Source organism: Danio aesculapii, chromosome 9 (assembly GCF_903798145.1).
Source record: "Danio aesculapii chromosome 9, fDanAes4.1, whole genome shotgun sequence".
In the NCBI taxonomy this organism is placed as follows: Eukaryota; Metazoa; Chordata; class Actinopteri; order Cypriniformes; family Danionidae; genus Danio; species Danio aesculapii.
The window spans coordinates 10,460,082-10,480,269 of record NC_079443.1 but is presented as its reverse complement, the minus strand read 5'-3'; the positions used below and the strand labels follow the sequence as shown (position 1 = coordinate 10,480,269).

Here is a 20,188-nt window from a genome sequence, read left to right as displayed (position 1 = left end):
GTGGTCTTCATTTCATCCTATAGGAAGATCCTGCAGAAATCATGTTCATGGATAAGCTGAAGTATTCAACACTCACTGACATTTTAAAAATGTCCATTTACTGCTAACATCTGAGCACATACTTAAACACAGCTGATCGGGCATTCTGTTCACACGCTCAACAGAAATGACTGGCCGTGTAGGTCATCAGTTCACCATTCTTCACCGCTGTTCACCAAATACACAGACACTGGAGCAGTTCAAAGCCGTTTAGACCAGTCGACCCATCAGTGAATCTCTCATATGTCAGCTTATAGACAGACCAGTTGACGTATGAGAGTTTGAGACACCCTCCAGTGTTCCTGTATCTGTGTTTGCACTTGATGAACCGCAAACCCATGACCTTCACCGCCAATCACAGTCATTTCTGTTGAGCAGGTGTACACAATGGCTGTTTCTCAATATGCGTTCTTCAGCGGTCTTGCGTCTTTGTGTTCTTGTGTAACGTCATCATCAACTGCCAAAGTTCATCTCCAATACTCAAGACCGCAAGAACTGAGGATGTGTGAAACTTCACGGATGTGTTCTTGATATCGAGGGCGCACCGATGCAGACTTGAGCACCGATCTCGCTCTGGAAGTCCCAGAAGTCATTGCGACTGGAGGTGGAAAGCGCAGCATTTTATTTAGATGTATTATTAAAGTTCAGAGATATCATTTATTTACCTCAGGAGTTTCCCTAAATGAAATGGTGAATATAAACATTACCATGAACATCTTAATAAAGGAATAAACACATAAAGGTTGTTTGTTTGCTGAAATTCGTATTAAAATCTGTTTTATTTATATTGTGCAATGTATATTTATAATGTTTTTATGCAAAGTATTTATTTTGAAATGGGGAAAAACAATAAATCGTTGTATGAATGCTGTAATGTTTAAATAATTTTCAATTTAAAATGCGTGAAGGTCATGTGACCATCAGGAAGAACGCAGCATCTCATTTCTCAGAGGACGCGTTCTCTGTCCTTGCAATCTCCCGAGTTCGTTCTTCCGAGGACACCTGACAAGACCGGTCTCCACAAGAACGCAAGTCCGTTCTCTGCATTCTTGGAATTGAGAAACAGCCCTTGGCCAATCAGTGGTGTTTAAGAATGTGCTCGACAATGCTCAATGAACGGTTTAAAATTTCTGTATCGATTGGTACTGAACTCAATACGTTTAACAATGCGACATGGTAGTATGACGCAGAGTAAGGCTGCAGTCACACTAGAGTTTGAGTATGCAAACATACGGTACTGCAAAAAGTGGTGGGATTAAACAAGACGATTAGACATTAAAAAAAGCAATCGATTGCTTCATATTTTACATTTCTGTACAGAGAGCTCATGTTTTGATCTTCGATTGGTCTCACGCAGTCACATAATGTGATTTCACAGGTCTTTCCAAGCTTGAACATTCCAATGCAACAATCTGCGTATTGATCTGAATGAATGGAAGTCAATGGGGTGAAAATAGAAGTGTGACCGTGGCTTAAGGCTGAAAGACGTCACAGCGAAATGAGAGCACTGAAATAATTGCTGATGAGAGACCAGCACAACATAGCATGAAAGCAGCAGAGCTTTTATTATGCCACAGTCCACCACTCCCAGTCTTTCATCTTATGATCGTGCGGAGAAGAATCAGCACTGTTTTACCATATTAAATACATTTTAGGACTCTTCTAATGCTGCTCGGTGCAGTCAAATAATACAACGCTGGAACCATTGCGGTCTCTGGAGGATGAGGGAGCTCTCCGATTTGAGTAAATATATCTTAATGTGTGTTCTGAAGATGAATGAAGGTCTTGGGGGATTTAGTAATTAATAACAAAATTACAAATTTCGGATGAACCCAAATTAAACTTAAATGAAACCAGAGTTCAATCAATATGTTTCAGACAGACTGGGAAAGAGGTGCTGCTATGGAAATGGAAATGGAATGGAAAAAAATGGAAAATGGAAATGGAAAAAAAAAAAAAATCATTGTCATTTTTAATAATTTAGGGAACTTCCATTTTGAGGGTGAGACCATTACTTGGAATAAAGACCAGTAGTTAGGCTTAGGTTAGGTCAAATAAGTGCTTAGCGGCACCACAAACCATTCTGTACCTAGTAAACAAATTATTGGCTTTTTAAAATAGCATAAGGCATTTTCAAGCCCCTAATACAGTGTTTCCCAACCCTGTTCCTGAAGGCACACCGACAGTACACATTTTCAACCTCTCGCTAATCAAACACACCTGAATCAACCTATCAGAACATAAGAGACTTTAATACGGGAAGTTAAGTGGTCAGATAAGCGAAAATTCCAAAATGTGTATTGTTGGTGTGCCTTTAGGAACAGAGTTGGGAAACACAGGCCTCATATACCTTAAAAGAAAATCTATGTATGAATTTAGCGTGACATTATTTTAATAACATCAGGCCAAAACAAAGTTTGCATGGAATTTGTTTTGAGATCTGGGGCCTCTTTTAAAGTGTGTACGCTTAGATTTGATCTTAAAGTGTGTGTTTTACAAGGTGGAGTTGTAACAGCAGTCAGCTGTGCACATTTGAAGATTATTTGTAATTTTATAAATGTCACATCTGGAAAAGAGGCGTATGTACATTTGTTTCCCCTATAAATGTGTTTTATAAATGTGGCTGGAAAACTGCGCTCATCTACTATGGGATGTTCACTACCCGTACACCACGTTTCATGTTTTTTAAAGTTATTTTAACCCCTGTGGGGAAAGAATCCCTGTATGTTGCGGTCTTTTAGGATTGAAGTCTCACCATGAGGAAGGAATAGCCAATCCAGAGGCTTCTCCAGCCAACTGGGCAGTTTGGGATGGTTGTATCTTGACTGTGTACGGCGATGGCCACAGATGGAGCTTCACACACAGAGCAGCGGCTGATGTAGGGCTTTATTTCAGATTCCTCCACGGGCATCATGGGAATTGGCTGGGTTGTGGACAGCCAATAGGATTTGTCATTGCGGCTGGCGTAGTAGCATATGTCTCCAGGATTACAGTACAGGAAGGGCATGGTGTTAAAACGGGGGAGACATGAGCCGGCTAGACCTGCAGAACAAAACAGAAACATGTGAGGCCTTTTAAAGAATTGATTTTTACTATTTTGGGTGACATGGTGGCTCAGTGGTTAACACTGTCACCTCACAGCAAGAAGGTCACTGGTTCAAGCCCCAGCTGGGTCAGTTGACATTTTTGTGAGGAGTGTGCATGCTCTCCTTGTGTTCGTGGAGGTTATCTCCGGGTGCTCCGGTTTCCCCCACAGTCCTAAGACATGCGCTATAGGTGAATTGAAGAAACTAAATTGTGTGTGTGTGTGAATGAGTGTGTATGGATGTTTCTCAGTGATGGGTTGCAGCTGGAAGGGCATCCGCTGCGTAAAACATGCTGGATAAGTTGGCGGTTCATTCTATTGTGGCAACCCCTGGCTAAAGAAAAATGAATGAATGCATGAATTTTTACTATTTTTAAAATGACAATTCACCCAAAAATTAAGATTCTTTAATGAATTTTGGGCAATGGTAGCCGTCCATAGTATCTGTTTTTCCCACTATAGAAGTCAATTTCTAAACGTCCTCAAAATATCTTCTTCATCATCATCTTTTGTGTTCAAACAGAAAAAAAGATACTCAAGTTTTAAGGCTCTGGTATGCTTAAAACAAAGTTATTTTTTGTTCTTTGAGAGTAAAAAGAAATTCAAAAAGAGTGAGTGACAGTATACTGTTTTGATATGATTCAGCATTATCGAATTTATTTTTGCTCAACAAAATTCAGCCAAAACAAAGTTAAAAGAGGATTGTGTTTGAAATAATGTTGTTTCAATACTATATTTGATTTCTTTTAAAGTTTACCAGGGCCTTTTGAACTACTGGAGGATGAGTAAATATTCATTTTTGGTGAACTGTCCCTTTAATGATTACCAAATGTGGATTGTACACAACAAAATGACATTAGTTTTATCAAAGGCTTTTAAAAAGCTGAAATGTGTTTATAGACTGATCACTAGTAATTGGAAAAAAAACATTATTGTCAAAATCTTAGAATATTCTCTTTAAAATAAACTAAACTGCTTTGTAAAATTCACTGTTTTGCTTGAAACCCCAGAGAAGGACATCTGCTGGTCAAACATGGAAATGCAGAGTTATGGTAACGATCGGAGATCAATGCTGTATGTTTTAAGCACAATACACATTTTTTTTTAATAAAAAAAATAAAGAGTAGGGTGGCACAGTGGTTAGCACTGTTGCCTCACAGCAAGAAATTGGCTGGTTCAAGTTCCAGCTGGGTCAGTTGGCATTTCTGTGTGGAGTTTGCATGTTCTCCCCATGTTCATGTGGGTTTCCTCTGGGTGCTCCGGTTTCCCCCACAAGTTTAAAGTTATGCGGTACAGGTGAATTGAAGAAACTAAATTTGCCGTAGTTTGTATGTGCATAAATTTGTATGTGTGAGGCGATGCAGTGGCGCTGCAGATGGAGATGGGTTGCGGCTGGAAGGGCATCCGCTGCATAAAACATGCTGGATAAGTTGCCGGTTCATTCTGCTGTGGCGACCCCGGATTAATAAAGGGACTAAGCCAAAAAGAAAATGAATGAATGAATGTATGTGTGTGAATGAGTGTGTATGGATGTTTCCCAGTACTGGGTTGCAGCTGGAAGGGCATCCGCTGCATAAAGCATATATTGGATAAGTTGGTGGTTCATTCCACTGTGGTGCCCCCATGATTAAAAAAAAAAAAGAGTTGAATATACACCATCTTACAATAGTCTTAGTGAGGTGCTTTGAAAATATAAGTCTCAATCCTCCATTGTAAGATGCTGCTAAACAAACATTTATTATCGTTATCCATGTTAAAAGTAGTACTGCCTAATTACGTTTTTTGTGGAAAACATGATGCACTCTACATTTTAACTACAAATGACGGAAATCTCGTAACTGATGTCCTGCACTCACCCAGGTCTTGGTTGTGGGCCTTTTCCTGGCCCTCGAAATACAGAAGACTGTAACCCTTCCATAACAAGGACATGCCCTGAGGACACATAGGGATCTCCTCAGACTGACTGTGCTTCACCAGCAGATAGCCAACGTTCACACTGCGGCCAGCCATTCCAAGAGGACCGGGTATACCAGGCCGTCCTCGAGTCCCTGAGAATTCAGATGGCTTATCAATTCATAATGTCAGCAGTCAGATATTCACATGAAAATGATATGCAGTTTTTCAGCTCTTTCTGTTAGTACTCTATATTGGCGAAAGTGTTGGGACATCTGCCTTTACAAGCGCATGAACTCTTTTGGAGAGTCTATCACCAAGGTTCAGGTGTGTGAGTATGGGAATTTTTGACCATTCTTCTAGATGCACATTTGTGAGATCAGGCTATGATATTAAATGACCTGGCTCACAGTCTTTACTCTTAATCCACCCAAAGATGTTCAGTCAGGCTGAGGTCAGGACTATGTGCAGGCCAGTCAAGTTCCTCCACATTAAACTCATTTATCCATGTTTCTTATGCTTGTTATTGCTTTGTACACTAGTGCTTGGTTATGCTGAAACAGGAAGGGTCATCCCCAAACTGTTCACACAAAGTTGGGAGCATGAAATTGTCTTGGTATGCTGAAGAAAATTAGTTTTTGGAAAACTGACAGTATTTGGCTTGGTTTTGAATCAGTTGGGAGGTGTTTAAACACTATGGTGGCAAATTATTAAAATTACTTTGCTTTCAAAAGGAGTCAAGCCAATGAGTTGCCAAAGACTTTAATGTTGTTAATATTAAGCTAATTATGTAAATATTTTTGTTCATAATAGTTAATTCTTGACAACAATGGCCTAAAATTGACCCTTCGCTAAGCCACACCCAAAAACCGCCATCCACCAATCGTGGCTTGGCAACCGTAGCTTTGCGCAGGGGCTCTGTCAAGCTTTCGAGCGAGGGAAACAGACCAAATCGTTGTACATATGGATTGTGCAAATCTGAAACTCGGTATCCTTAAAGTTTGTACGGAATGGTGGAATTTTTTTCCCTTTTCAAAACCAAAAACCCAAGAGGAGAAATCCCAGCGTGGCTCAAGCTGTGTGAGGGGTGCTAAAGGAGCGGAGTTAAATTGGTTTTGTTTTGATATTCCTGACACATTCAGTGATAGACGGCAATAACTCACACACCTCTTACCCTAAACAGATCTAAACTGAGTTTCCTGCAAAAATATAAAGCAGGTTATGTTTCACAGCTGTCTTTTTCTTTTTTTTCACTCAATATTATGAGTAATGCTCCGTTTAGGCCTACACTATAGTAACATTAGTCATACTAATAGCGAATAGGTCATAATGACATGAGTTATTGATCCGGAAAATACGAATCTGCGAATCTGTTGCTAACTTTACTGAACTTCATATTTCTATCTCTTTCAAGCTATGAATATTTGATATTACAAATCAACAGAACAAAACTGAGTAGTGATCACAAACTAAGCACTTGCTATCAATATACTTCACCCGCAGCTGTTTTTCAGTAATATATAAAGAGCACACAAACATACTGACAGTTATAGGTAACTTACTGTACACTGTTATGGGTCAATGATGCTAATATTTGGCATAAATCCATCAATTTCCCCTTACTGGCTGTTCTTTCTATGAACGCACTATGTAAAAGCACTGTCCGTGCGTGTTTTCTCGTCGGTTAGTAACGCTAGATTTCATTGCACAACATTAGTCTATCAGGCTTTTTGGCTAAACATAGAGAAATCACAATTTAATTTGTTATTATTAGATTATTTTTAAATTTCACCTCTCCTTCTGAGCATAAGCTAAGCTGTTGAATGGTTAGCATATGAGGCGGCTAGGCTAAGCTAGCTTCAATTTTGATTAAATTATTCTCTAATCGGTTGCTTATTATGTTGTGAATACACCCCTGTAATGCATACTGCAGTCCTTTTTTGTCTGGCTTTCTCGGTTATTTCACCTGTTCGCCAAAAATGACATTATATCCCTGGCAATTTCTAACACTGGAGCAGACACATTGTAAAAGCCGTGCCAGGCACGAAAGCTTGACAGGCGTAGCAACAATAACTAAGAGGGCGGGGCTTAGCGAAGCGTCGATTCCCGGAGGGACGCAGTTCTGCATAGTTTCACACCTGCTTAATAGTCTCAAGTAGTCTTGAACACCTTCATTAGTTGGATCAGCTGTGTTTGATTAGATTTGGAACAAAACTGTGCAGAGCTGCGGCCCTCCAGGAATTGAGTTTGAGACCTATGCTCTACCATTAGTTTCTAACTATTTTCATGGGAAATGCCTCCCTTCAGTTGGTTTTTAACAATTGCATGTGTTCAGCGTATATAGGTTTCTGGTCATGCAAAATCACTTGTATCATATGATGTTTTTCTCAATGGTTAAAAACAACTTTGTCATTGTTCTTCTAGGTGGTTATTTTACCTTCTCAGCAACAGAAATAACATCACATGATTCAATGTGCATAATTAAAATCATATGACCAACTGAATATGACTGAACAACAGTATATGATAGAGGGCACATCTTATCTCTAGGTAAAAGGTTAACTCTAGAAACACATATATTGATGGTGGGGGTAATGCATTGGCAGGTGTGTTTGTGTGTGTTTGTCTCTCTCTCCCTCTTTCCACCTGCAGGCCCTGCTCTAACTACGCAGGCGACGTGCCCTGGGATTGGAGGAGGTTACCCAGGGCGTCCTTTAAAACGGGCGTAGGGCGGGAGAGCGAGTTTTGTTGGTGTGTTGTATGAGATTGTGATAAAGTTATTCCTGTTGTTGAGTTATTTTCGTTGATTGTGTTTCTCGTGCTGTTGTACTAGTGTTGACGTTGTGTTGTATACCCATCCAAGTTTCCCCTTCCTATTATTTTTGTTTTGGTTTGTGTGTTTGTTGATTGTCAATGTTGTAAATAGATCCACGGTAAGAGGCAGTAGGGGTTGGACGCCACTTTTCTTTATAGTAAATATTTTCACCTGTTTTTTAGTTAGTTAGGGAGATAAGTGTAGATTTTGTATTTTTATTTCTGTTATTTTATTAGCTGTAGCAAGTTTCAGTTGGGTGTTTAGTTAGTGTATTTTTTGTTTATTATTTTTCTGTGGGTTCACCCCGAGGTATTTGGCTTCACGTTTTTTTTTTGGTGATAAAAAAAAGAAAAGAAAAAAAGACAAATAAAGAGACCCTACACAAAGGGGTTATTAAAAGTGAATTTTATTTGTCGGGTGTTCTTTTATGTTGCGGCATTGACCCTAGACCAGGGTCGTAACATAAAGTGGGGGCTCGTCATTTGTTTTTGTACAGCAAAAACGTTGATTTTGAATCCTTGTGGACGCGCAGTGGGTAAGTCATTTCAATTTATTCTTTGTTTGGCTGCTTTCTTTTTGGTGTGGAAAGGAGTAGCGAATAGTGTTGACATGGATTTTGGAGATCTTATGCATATGTTGCACAGCTAAAATAGATTTCCTCCTCCCTTTGTCTTTTAACAGATTTATATAAACCTCCTTGAATTTGTTTAAAAGAACTCGAAAATCTTTAAACACTACTAATAATGTGTTTACTGGTGCACAGTTGGGACAAATAGTTATTCACCCTAGATCGAAGTACTTGTGAACTTATGTTAAAATATAGTGTGCAACATATATTTCATACCTTTAAGGAATTAATGAAATCATTTTAAATAGGTTTAAATAATTTATAACTTTGGCAGCCAAGAAAATGTTTTAAATAGTGACACTTTCCTAAATTATGAAATGAAAGAATGATTCCAGTTGCAAAGTTTAATATAAACCAGTTTCCCCAATTTTTAATCCACTAATCTAACCCAGAATCCTTGCAGTACTTTTAGACGAGCACAAACACTCACCTTGTTCGCCTTGCAGACCAGAGTGGCCCATTGATCCAGGTTCTCCACGGAAGCCTGGACTTCCTGGTATTCCAGGAAGACCTGGCATCCCCTTGTGTCCGCTCGGACCCACAAATCCTATAAACAGATAAGAGCCAAGTACATGATGAAGCTGGGTTCTGGGGCACAGCAACAGAACAAGAAGAAAAGGTAAGTCATATTCATGGAAGAAGTTCTAGATTGACACTTCTTGTACCTGGATCACCAGGAGGTCCCGCTGGGCCTGGGTTTCCATTGCGCCCCGATGGTCCCTGAATTCCCAACAGACCAGGTGGTCCTTGCTCCCCTGGTAGTTTCTGTGGAACTGGTGGATATCCTTTAGCACCAGGTAATCCAGGAAAACCTGAAAAACAAAAGGCAGAAAATAGATGATGTGCTGTCTAGTTAAATGGCACTCATTTAAGAATAAATGATGGAGTCAAAATGCAACTATAAAGCCGTTCTACAATAGAACATGGTGTCAACATTCAGATCAATTCTCAAAACTCAAGGGCCTTTCACACAGAACATTTAAACATTCCAAATGTTCCATTGTTTTTCTATGTAAATGAGGTTGACGGACACACATGACCACTAGACTCGTGTAGCTTGCAGTGTCTTGTCATGTTTCGATTCCAAATCAATTAAAGCAAATGAAAATAATTTCAACTATTACACGCAGCTCCCCTCTTCATTGTCATTTCAAAGGCAGCTGACCAATTAGATCAGGGGTTTCAAATCATTGTTGTGCAGTCACATATATCCACTTGTGGTTTTGACCAACCCACCTACTGGACATTTAAATAACTGTACTATATGTTCGGGTTACTTTCGGTTTGTCTCAGTGTGTAATGCACATGCAGATTATTTCTGGGGCTGATTTAAACGTTAAAATATATGTCCGCAAGAGCTCTATTTTTATTATTGCTCTATTTTTGAAAATATTCAAGGGTCATTGATTGTTAGTTTTATACCACATGTATTGTGTTGTACAACCACATCTCCATGACTTACGCGTTATGATGGTGGTGTAAATATGATCATTTTGCTAATATTTGATTCAAATGGTGACATTTAAATAGATTTTCCACATATGCCTATGAAGATTTGTATAAAAAAGTGTATTAGAAAAAATGTACTGCTCACTGAATTGAACATGTTAAAGTAAATTGAATAAATTATATATATATATATATATATATATATATATATATATATATATATATATATATATATATATATATATATATATATATATATATATATATATATATATATATATATATACATACACATACACTTACTTTACCCCTCTTTATTGTAGTTTTCAAAAAGTAGTAAGATATTGAGAAGAACAATAGCCAGTAAAGTCTGTTAAACTTTTGGTTATGCAACAATTAATTGGGAAATAATAATAATAATTATATTATTAAATTGTAGAATTTTTATAATAATTTAAACTACCACTTTAAAATGTACAATAAGAAACAAAAAGAAGGAGCTTTGACTGCATAAACTCTGGGGAAGAAAGTCTGAATGCATCAATTACATCAGGTTTCCACTTTTTTGTTGTGCTTGAATGTTAAAGCGGCCCTCCTATGAATTGTCAGTCACTGATATGGCCCCCCGCCAATTTGAATTTGAGACCCCTGAATTAGATGAACTCAAAAACTGGGCAAAAATTGTAATAGACGCAAATGTGTTCTGTAAGACAGTCATACCATATATATACCATATATATATATATATATATATACCAGAAACCACAGGAAATACACCAGTTCTGATACCAGTTCTGGTCTGAATAAGTAAGAAGTTCAGATCATTTGCATCAGCTAACTTATTAAGATCTGGTTACTAAAAACAAATCTGCCAGTCAGACACCAAACACAGAAAAAATCTGAAATATAGAAGCAAAAATGGTTTATCACAAATATTACACACAAGAGCTTTCACACTGGCATAGCAAAACACAAATATTTTATTACAAAAGCAACATATTGACATATGGACATATTTTATGGAAGTACAATGTTTTCAGGATTAATGCTATATGTTTTATTCTGGATTAGGTGTCATTCAGACAAATTATTTAGTGATTTTTAACTAATCACCTGGGGGTCCGGTATCTCCTTTAGGTCCAAAAGGGCCCCTGTCACCTTGAAAACCACGTCTCCCTGGAAATCCCATCATCCCTGGCTCTCCTTTATCACCTGAGAAATTAAATGTGAAAAAATTGCACATGACTTTTTCAATTCATTAAAAACAAATGTGAGGATTGAATCATGTCATTTTATGTGAGGATTACGCTTTATTTATTTCAGAATTTTTATTTATATTATTTAATTAATAGTAATAGTTAATAGTATTAATAGTAAGCGTCATTGTGGCGCTGTGGGTAGCACGACCACCTCACAGCAAGAAGGACGCTGGTTTGAGCCTCGGCTGGGTCAGTTGGCGTTTCTGTGTGGAGTTTGCATGTTCTCCCCATGTTCGCGTGGGTTTCCCTCGGGGTGCTCCTGTTTTCCCCACAAGTCCAAACACATGCACTATAGGTGAATTGGGTAAGCTTAATTGCCCGTAGTGTATGTGTGTATGAGAGTGTATGGGTGTTTCCCAGTGATTGGTTGCAGCTGGAAGGGCATCCGCTGCATAAAACATGCTGGAAAAGTTAGTGGTTCATTCCGCTGTGACGCCTGATTATTAAAGAGACTAAGGTGAAAATAAAATGAATAAATGAATGAGTAATAGCGTGCTGTTTTAATTTTGTATAGATGCAGTAAGCATCGCCTGATTTCTATTCCATCTCATCTACCTTTTCTTCCTGACACTCCAGATTCCCCAGACCTTCCTTTTTCTCCTCTGTCACCCTGGACTCCTTTTTCTCCAAATAATCCAAAATCCCCTGCATTTCCTCTATCTCCTTTTGCTCCGAAGGGAGATGGGATCCCTGGGGTTCCTCTGGTACCAGGAAAACCTAAAGGATGAGGGCAACAGGAAAAATACAAGATGACACTTCCTTAAAACGAACTTTTCAAAAAGTATTTTAACATGGTGATCAGTCTTTTACCTGGTATTCCTTTTATGCCTGGAAAACCATAGTCACCCTGTGTTCCTTTTATATCAGAAAATCCTTGTTGACCTTGAGGACCCGGTACACCTCGCTGCCCAATTTCACCCTTATTTCCTGTAACGACACCAGTGTAGCAATTAGCACAAAACTCCAATTTCAAATTAAGATGGAGGATATAAATTTCAGAAGGCACGGTGGCTCAGTGGTTAGCACTGTCGCCTCACAACAAGAAGGTTGCTTGTTTGAGTCCCAGCTGAGTCAGCTGGCATTGCTGAGTGGAGTTTGCATGTTCTCCCTGTGTTCGCGTGGGTTTCCTCCGGGTGCTCCGGTTTCCCCCACAGTCCAAAGACATGTGCTATAGGTGAATTGAAGAAACTAAATTGATCATAGTGTGTGTGTATGGATGTTTCCCAGTATTGTGTTGCAGTGAGAAGGGCATCCACTGTGTAAAACATATGCTGGAAAAGTTGGCGTTTCATTCCGCTGTGGATAACCCCTTACGGATAACAGCACTAAGCCAAAGAAAAATGAATGAATGATATGAATTTCAATATACCTGGATCTCCAACGGTACCCTTGTGTCCCAGTGAGCCGGGGACACCAACTGCTGTGCTGGGGATGCCAGTCTCTCCTATCTCTCCTTTAGTTCCTGGGTCTCCTGGTTGGCCCCAGTTGTCAGTACCTTGCAGGGGACAAAACATAGCAAAGAATTACTAATATACAGACAACGGTTTATATTATGATCTATTCTTAGGCTAGCCACAGCCATATCAACCTGCAGCTCAAGACTGGTTATTCACTGAAGCTAAGCAGGGCTGAGCCTGGTCAGTACCTGGATGGAAGACCACATGGGAAAGCTAGGTTGCTGTTGGAAGTGGTGTTAGTGAGGCCAGCAGGGGGCACTAAACCTGCAGTCTGTGTTATTCCTAAAGCCCCAATATAGTGAAGGGGACACTATGCTGTCAGTGAGTGCCATCTTTCAGATGGGACGTCAAACCGAGGTCCTGACTTTTTGAAAATTGAAAATTCCATGGCACTTCTAGTAAAAAGAGTAGGGGGTGTAACCCCGGTGTCCTGGCCAAATTCCCTTTATTGGCCCTTACCTATCATGGCCTTCCAATCATACCCATCAACTGAATTGAATCTATCACTGTCTTTCTACTCCACCTAAAGCTGGTGTGTAGTGAGCGCACTTGTGCCGTTGTCCTGTAGCTGCCATCGCATCATGCAAGTGGATGCTACACACTGGTCAAGATTGTGAACCCTTTGGGTGTATGGCCATACACGACAAATGTACTATATGAATACAGATTACATTACATTACATTATATAGATAACAAATGCAACCAAAGAGTTACCTGGGACACCCTGGTTACCCTTTTGACCTTTTAGTCCATCCAATCCAAAAATGCCTTTAAGACCAGGAAATCCTACAAGAGACATGTGCCAGCAAACATTATATATACATTTATCAACTGATTCAAGCTAATGAGTACACATGCCATCAAAATAGGTTTGTTTCTATTTCATTAAAGTTGATCGTGAGAACTAGAGACCTTTTTGGCCAGGCTGGCCTTGGATTCCAGTGGTTCCTGTCTGTCCTGGCTCTCCTGACCAGCCCTTGTGACCCTGGCTTCCTGGGAAACCCTGTAGTCCATCAGAGCCTGATAAAAAAAAAAAGAAAAGATCCTGTTAAAAATTTTATTTTTCAGAAAGAATTAAATGATGCTGGGTTGTAACCAAATTTCAAATAACAAATCGATCTACTACTAGCAAAGCTGAGCAATTATAGCTTCAGACAGGCTAGCAACATGCTAAACATTAGCCAACATAGTAGTTAAAAATGCTGCTAATATGCTAATTTATCGAAGCATTGTTCAAATCCAAGTGTTAATATCATTACAATATTCTCTTCTTTCATCTCTAAATTTAAACTTATAAACTTACAAACCTGTTTTAAACATCTTAGAAAGGTTTTCTCAAACCAACATAAAATATTCTCCTACAGAACATATTAATACATCAGTGATGAAGCCTCGTACCTGGTGGTCCAACTGTCCCAGGTTCACCTAGGTAGCCTTTCATCCCTTCAATTCCATCAAATCCTGAACCTCCTCTTTCTCCAGGCTTACCATAGAGTCCCTTCTCACCTAACAATTGTGTATTAAATAAGAAGTTTAATTAAAGGGACAATGCAAGTCCGAGATGATGTCCGTTGTATTCCATGATATAAAAACTGCTAACCTGCAGGTCCAGAATGTCCAGTTTCACCTCTCAGTCCTGTTGATCCTGGAAGACTGATGGTAGGACCCAAGTCACCTTAAATAAAGGAATCTTGCATAAACATTTTTTGTTTATGGAGTACAGAAAGTATACATCTAGTAACCCTGATTAATATCTGTATGATCTTGCATAGGGCTGCACGATATATCGTTAAAGTGAAGTGCGCATTTGCAATAGTCACTTTGCAGGATCTGAAATGTTGTGCCACTACTCTAAATGTTGTGGAGTCATTACGAAGCTTAACCTTAATAGAGTGAAAATATTTCATTTGCTCGTGTTGTTAAGTTTTCAAGTGAATTTAAATCATTTGTGTATAAGGTATTATAATGTTTGTAACTTTAACAAAGATTAACTGTATATTCAATTTTTTAGAGAACGAAGACTGTACAGTGACAAAATTATTTGCATTTGATTACTCTCCAGAAAACCATAAAGTTTTATTTCATTTGTGTCTTGATTTTATTCTATTTATCTTTGCTTGTAATTTGTTTTTATGTTTTGTGCAGATGCACTGCCCAATGAAATAATCGCAACTAGTCTAAAAGGATGAATTCTACACAACTGAAATGGAGCTATTCAAGTCATCTGGTGAAATGATATTCATATCGCAATATTTATAACAAGGTTATAATTGTTTTGGATTTTTCATTAGTTTTAATTTTTATTTCGTTTTGACTTCTTTTTTAAATTCAGTTAGTTTTAATTAGTTTATATAAGCAGATTTACTAGTTTTTATTAGTTTTTATATTTTGAAATTGCTTAGTTTTAGTTTAGTTTTTTTAGTTTCAGTGTTATTTTATTTCATACATTTTTTTGTAAATTAGGATATTTGTTAGACGCAAGATTCAAAATCATCAAAATAAATATTGTATAATAAAAAGTCAACCAATGATAGGCTACGTTTTTTGACACAAGAAGGCTACCATCTACCACTAACATCTACCCATCTTCAAATTCAAATACAACAGCCCACATGACAGTAGCCCTAAGTACAATATGTGTGCAAGGCTGCTTCTGAGGTTAGATACACAGTAGTGATGGGAAGTTTGGAACGATTCGTTTGCTGTCAGGATACAGAAATAAAACCTATTATTGGGCACAAACATGTTAAATTAATACCTTTAAGTGTCTGTTTGGGTCGTATTTAATCTTGTGATCGTTCAGCTGTCATGTCCAGGAGTTGTTATTGTCACGGGAAAAACAGCAAGGATGACCGTAGGAGGACTGTCTTGATCTGGCCAATGGCATCAGGATTACAGACTCTGAGGTGCCATGGGTCAAACATCTGGCAGCATGAAGTACATAGATTTACTTCTAAAAGGCTTGCAGTCGGGGTGACGTGGTGGGTAGCACGTTCGCCTTACAGCAAGAAGGTCGCTGGTTCGAGCCTTCGGCTGGGTCAGTTGGTGTTTCTGTGTGGTGTTTGCATGTTACATGTTCCATGTGTTTGCGTGGGTTTCGTCCGGGTGCTCACATATAGGTGAATTGAGTATGCTAAAAATTTACCATGGTGTATGTGTGTGAATGAGTGTGTGTGGATGTTTCCCAGTGATGGGTTGCAGCTGGAAGGGCATCCGCTGCGTAAAACATATGCTGGATAAGTTGGCGGTTCATTCCGCCGTGACCTCAGATTAATAAAGGGACTAAGCAAAAAAGAAAATGAATGAATGAATGAATGAATGAATGAATGAGGCTTGCATTAAATACATTTTCGAAGATGAAAACAGAGGATGGCTTTGCTGTAATTTTAGTCTGTTTCAATACAGTTTTTGTTAGTTCTAGTTTAAAAAAAAACTCTCATTTTTATGTTGATTTCAGTTAAGGAAAATGTCTTTTGTTTGTTTTCGTTAACTATAATAACCTTAATATATAGCAGAGAAACAAAACATTGCAATGTTAGTTTTTTAATATCGTACAGCCCTAATATGGTCTACGCTGGTTTAGGCTGGTTATGTTGGTTGTTGCTACTGTGCTGGTCCAGCTGGTCTATCTCAGCAATCCCATTTGCTATAATTGAACCACTACCACCAGAACTCCAAACTGGTTACAACCATGTGGATCACACCTATATGCTGGATTTTTAGCATGGGATGTAGATAATTTTGACTGTTACTCATTAGCACCTTTGAATCCTTTGATTCCAGAATCTCCAGGTCGTCCATAGGCACCAGATGAACCTTTGTCACCCTGCAAAATAAACTTCAATTATTAAAAGCACAACATCCTGCACATTCTTACTCATATACAAGAAGATGTTCTGCAGTTTTTTTAACCATGAGTGGTTTTAGAACTCAGAAGGACGCTGGGCTTAAAATCCTACCCTGGGTCCAGACATTCCAGGGAAACCGTCAATTCCAGGGAGTCCTGTAGGCCCCGGCATTCCCTTGGGCCCTTCAAAACCCTCTTCTCCAGGTAGACCTTTTGTACCTTTTACAACACTGGGCTCACCTGGATGTCCATCTTTTCCCCCACCTCCCGGGATACCTGGAAAGCCTTTTGTACCTGGCCAAAGGCAAGTAGAAATAAAAGCTATAGGTGTCTTTCTTAAATTGATCTGTTTAAATTAAGACCTTACCCAGATATTTAAATAATTAGAATATAAAAACATTATATAAATGATCAGGGCAGTGTATTTACATGTACAGTTGAAGTCAGAATTATTAGCCCCCCTGAATTATTAGCCCCTCTGTTTATTTTTTTCCCCAATTTCTGTTTAACAGAGTGAAGATTTTTTCAACACATTTCTAAACATATCTAATACATTATATATTTTCAGATTTAATATGAGTCTTTTGTGTCTCCAGAATGTGTCTGTAAAGTTTCAGCTCAAAACACCATTCAGATTTTTTATTATACCTTTTATAATTTTCTCTTTTATACCTTTTTGCACCAGGTGGCAGTTTTGTTGTACTGTGCCTTTAAGGCTAGTCCTCCCTGCCTACCGTTTCTACGTGCCTTATGGCTCGTTTCCACTGACTGGTACGGTATGTTTCGGTTTGGTATGGGTCACCTATATCAAGCTTGCGTTTCCACTAACAAGGGTACCCTTTTGGTGGGCGTGGTGTATGACAGAAAGTTTCAGTCAACGTCATTCTCGCTCGAGGAAATGTCTACAATAAAGCTGTAGGGGTCACTTATATATCATATGAGAAGCACTTCTCACAAAACAGATGCTTCATACATATAAATACTTGTGTAGAAATGATTATTACTAACTTTTCAATGAACATGAGTTGATTATAACTGCAGATCAATGATCAGTGCGAAACAGCCTACTGTAACGTCTGTAATTATATTAAATAACTAAATAAATGAACATATATAAACACAAGCAGCCCCTTACAGTCTCCGATATGTTATCAACTACAGAAGAACACACACAGCAGACATTTCGTCCGTATTTAGGTTCAAAAACAACCCAAAATATAGCCTACAGTCAGTGAAAACCTCTCATCTGTGTCTGTAATCTTCAGCAGCACATCTAGCCTCTGTTAGAGAACAATTCCATCATTCTGAGTTCATATTAGTCCAAAAGGTGATAATAACAATAATAGTTAAACAAGGCATTTTGTTCATGTTTGCTGAAATATAATGTGCTCCTTTATTCCGGCTTCTCCTTTGTTTCTTTGCGCTTCACTCTCGCGTTTGTCAGTGTCTGACAGGATCGGGTTTCAAAAGCACGTCAATAATCAAGCGCAGGTTATTATCATCAGCTCAAGAAGTTAGTTATTTCAGATAAAGATGCGCGACGAACGCAAGGAAGAAAGCGAAACCGCTCGCGCCTCAGACTGGCTCGTAAAAAACTACGGGGCACAGGGTAAATCTGCTCTTCTTCTTGGCTTTGTGGCTGTTCATCATGACGACCACAAGGTTTGTTTGAGCCCAGGTCGACCATGGCTCGTTATTATATGTATTTATAATTCCGCTGTAATGTCTCAGCTCGTCGGCTGTGTATTTTAAACATGGCAGGTTTTTTGTTTTCATTCTGGCTTGTTGCGTAAGCGAATGACATATCTCTGTAAACCAATAGCGTTCAGCTGCGCGTCTAGCTCCGCCTTTTGGTACCCTTTCTCGTGTTTCGTACCCTTTCAAAAGGGTGCCGAAAAAGTGGTACGGTACGGTTTGGTTCGGTACGCTTTTTGACAGTGGAAACGGCCATAAAAGCATACCAAACCAAACTGTACCGTACCGTACCACTCAGTGGAAACGGGCCATTAATCTCCTCCCTCAGCTGTGTCAGACAACAGACAGACATGAAGGAAGCAGATCTCACGTAGCGTTTGTGAGAAATACTACAGTAAGAACTTTACCAATGAGTATTTGATGCATTTGTTGTGAAGTTAAACGATGAGTCACACACAATGTCGTTACAAAGTTCACGAACACATACAGACACACACACACGCACACGCACACACACACACACACACACACACACACACACACACGCACACACGCACACACAGACAGCGTGCGCGTTTAGCTTTGCACTCTGTTTGCACGCATATGTGACAGGATACAGGTTAATCTCCACTGCTGTATGAATATCTGTTATGTTAATGTACAAAATAAACCTGATTTAACGTCAACAAAGCGGGACTGAAGCATCTACTTTTATAATTGTTCTGACACGCGGCTGTGGTGATAAAGTAAAGCTGAAGTGAATTGCTTCATTACACACGTGCACTGTTTTAAAACATTTTAAACTTGTAAAACTCACTCTTGATCACATTTGATGATTGATGATCCTAGCGAACTGAACACACCTTTTATTCCCAGTTGCTTTACGCTCATCCTCTCTTGTTGATATGATTATACAAGTGACTACCGGGACATTAATACACGCAGCTGTCAATAAATTCGGTGGGCGGGGGGACCGCATTCCTACGTCAAGTTACGGTCTGTCTGAAAACAGCTCCAATTTGTCCATCGTTTTTATGTTGTTAAATTTAAAAAAAGGACTGGGTGTGTTTATATCACTCCAATTTGATGGTCTATACACTATACCTACACATATGTCTGTCTAAACAGCTTGAAATGTAGATTTTTCACCACAGGTGCCCTTTAAAATGGCTTTTAAAAAATTCAAAACTGCTTTTATTCTAGCCAAAATAAAACAAATAAGACTTTCTCAAGAAGACAAAATATTTTCAGACATACTGTGAAAATTTCCTTGCTCTGTTAAACATCATTTGGGAAATTTTTAAAAAAGAAAAAAAATTTCAAAGGCGGGCTAATAATTCTGACTTCAACTGTAGTTAGTGTAAGCAGCAATTTCTCTCTGCTTTGTAAACGCCTTCAATCAACACAGCTTCATTAGAAATATGTGCCTCAGACATTTTTGCAAAACATAAATGACTTTGCTCTGGGTATGTTTCTTAGCATGTTTCAGATGACAAATCCACTAGAGGGTGCTGACTACATTTTTGAAACACATCTGAAACACATTGCTTAGAGTTATTGTTCCTTTAGTTGTACATTTCAGATACACATCCTTCTTGTTCACGTTTAACTGGAGCTTGTCTTACAGATAACCTAGACCAAAGAACCACTGACCTAAACCCAACCAATAGTGTTTTGAAAAGCAAGTGCAGGACAAAAGTTCATAATATGAATACTTCCATGAATAGTTCTAGGAACTGTAAAAAAGCTGCTGCAAAGTCCCCTATACATCCCCTTTTATAGCCTTAAGCAGTAAATAAACATAAAAAAGTGTTACCTCTGGGACCAGTGAAGCCAGGATCTCCCATATTTCCATGGTCACCTTTAGATCCTTTTATGACCTCTTTCATATGTGGTGTTAAATTTATGACTGGTTTGTCACCTGGAGGCCCCATCAGCCCTCGGTCACCTTTAGAACAAGCATATGTAAGACACTCAATATCTTTGGCTATATATTTGATATATTTTCAGCATTATGCAG

The 20,188-nt window shown here is 38.8% G+C and overlaps 1 protein-coding gene across 1 annotated transcript in view; it reads right to left on the bottom strand.

Moving 5' to 3' along the window:
• col4a2 (collagen, type IV, alpha 2) overlaps positions 1-20,188 on the bottom strand; it is a 159,036-nt gene that overhangs the window by 3,675 nt on the left and 135,173 nt on the right. Inside the window, exons 33-47 of the mRNA XM_056464756.1 lie at positions 19,985-20,116; positions 16,586-16,767; positions 16,389-16,452; positions 14,227-14,301; positions 14,025-14,132; positions 13,539-13,646; positions 13,341-13,412; positions 12,538-12,663; positions 11,979-12,095; positions 11,724-11,885; positions 11,023-11,121; positions 9,126-9,272; positions 8,891-9,007; positions 4,981-5,172; positions 2,795-3,081 (exon numbers count right to left, since the gene is read on the bottom strand). Of these exons, the coding sequence (XP_056320731.1) occupies positions 2,795-3,081; positions 4,981-5,172; positions 8,891-9,007; positions 9,126-9,272; positions 11,023-11,121; positions 11,724-11,885; positions 11,979-12,095; positions 12,538-12,663; positions 13,341-13,412; positions 13,539-13,646; positions 14,025-14,132; positions 14,227-14,301; positions 16,389-16,452; positions 16,586-16,767; positions 19,985-20,116 (1,988 nt within the window). The remainder of the gene's footprint in view (positions 1-2,794; positions 3,082-4,980; positions 5,173-8,890; positions 9,008-9,125; positions 9,273-11,022; positions 11,122-11,723; positions 11,886-11,978; positions 12,096-12,537; positions 12,664-13,340; positions 13,413-13,538; positions 13,647-14,024; positions 14,133-14,226; positions 14,302-16,388; positions 16,453-16,585; positions 16,768-19,984; positions 20,117-20,188) is intronic.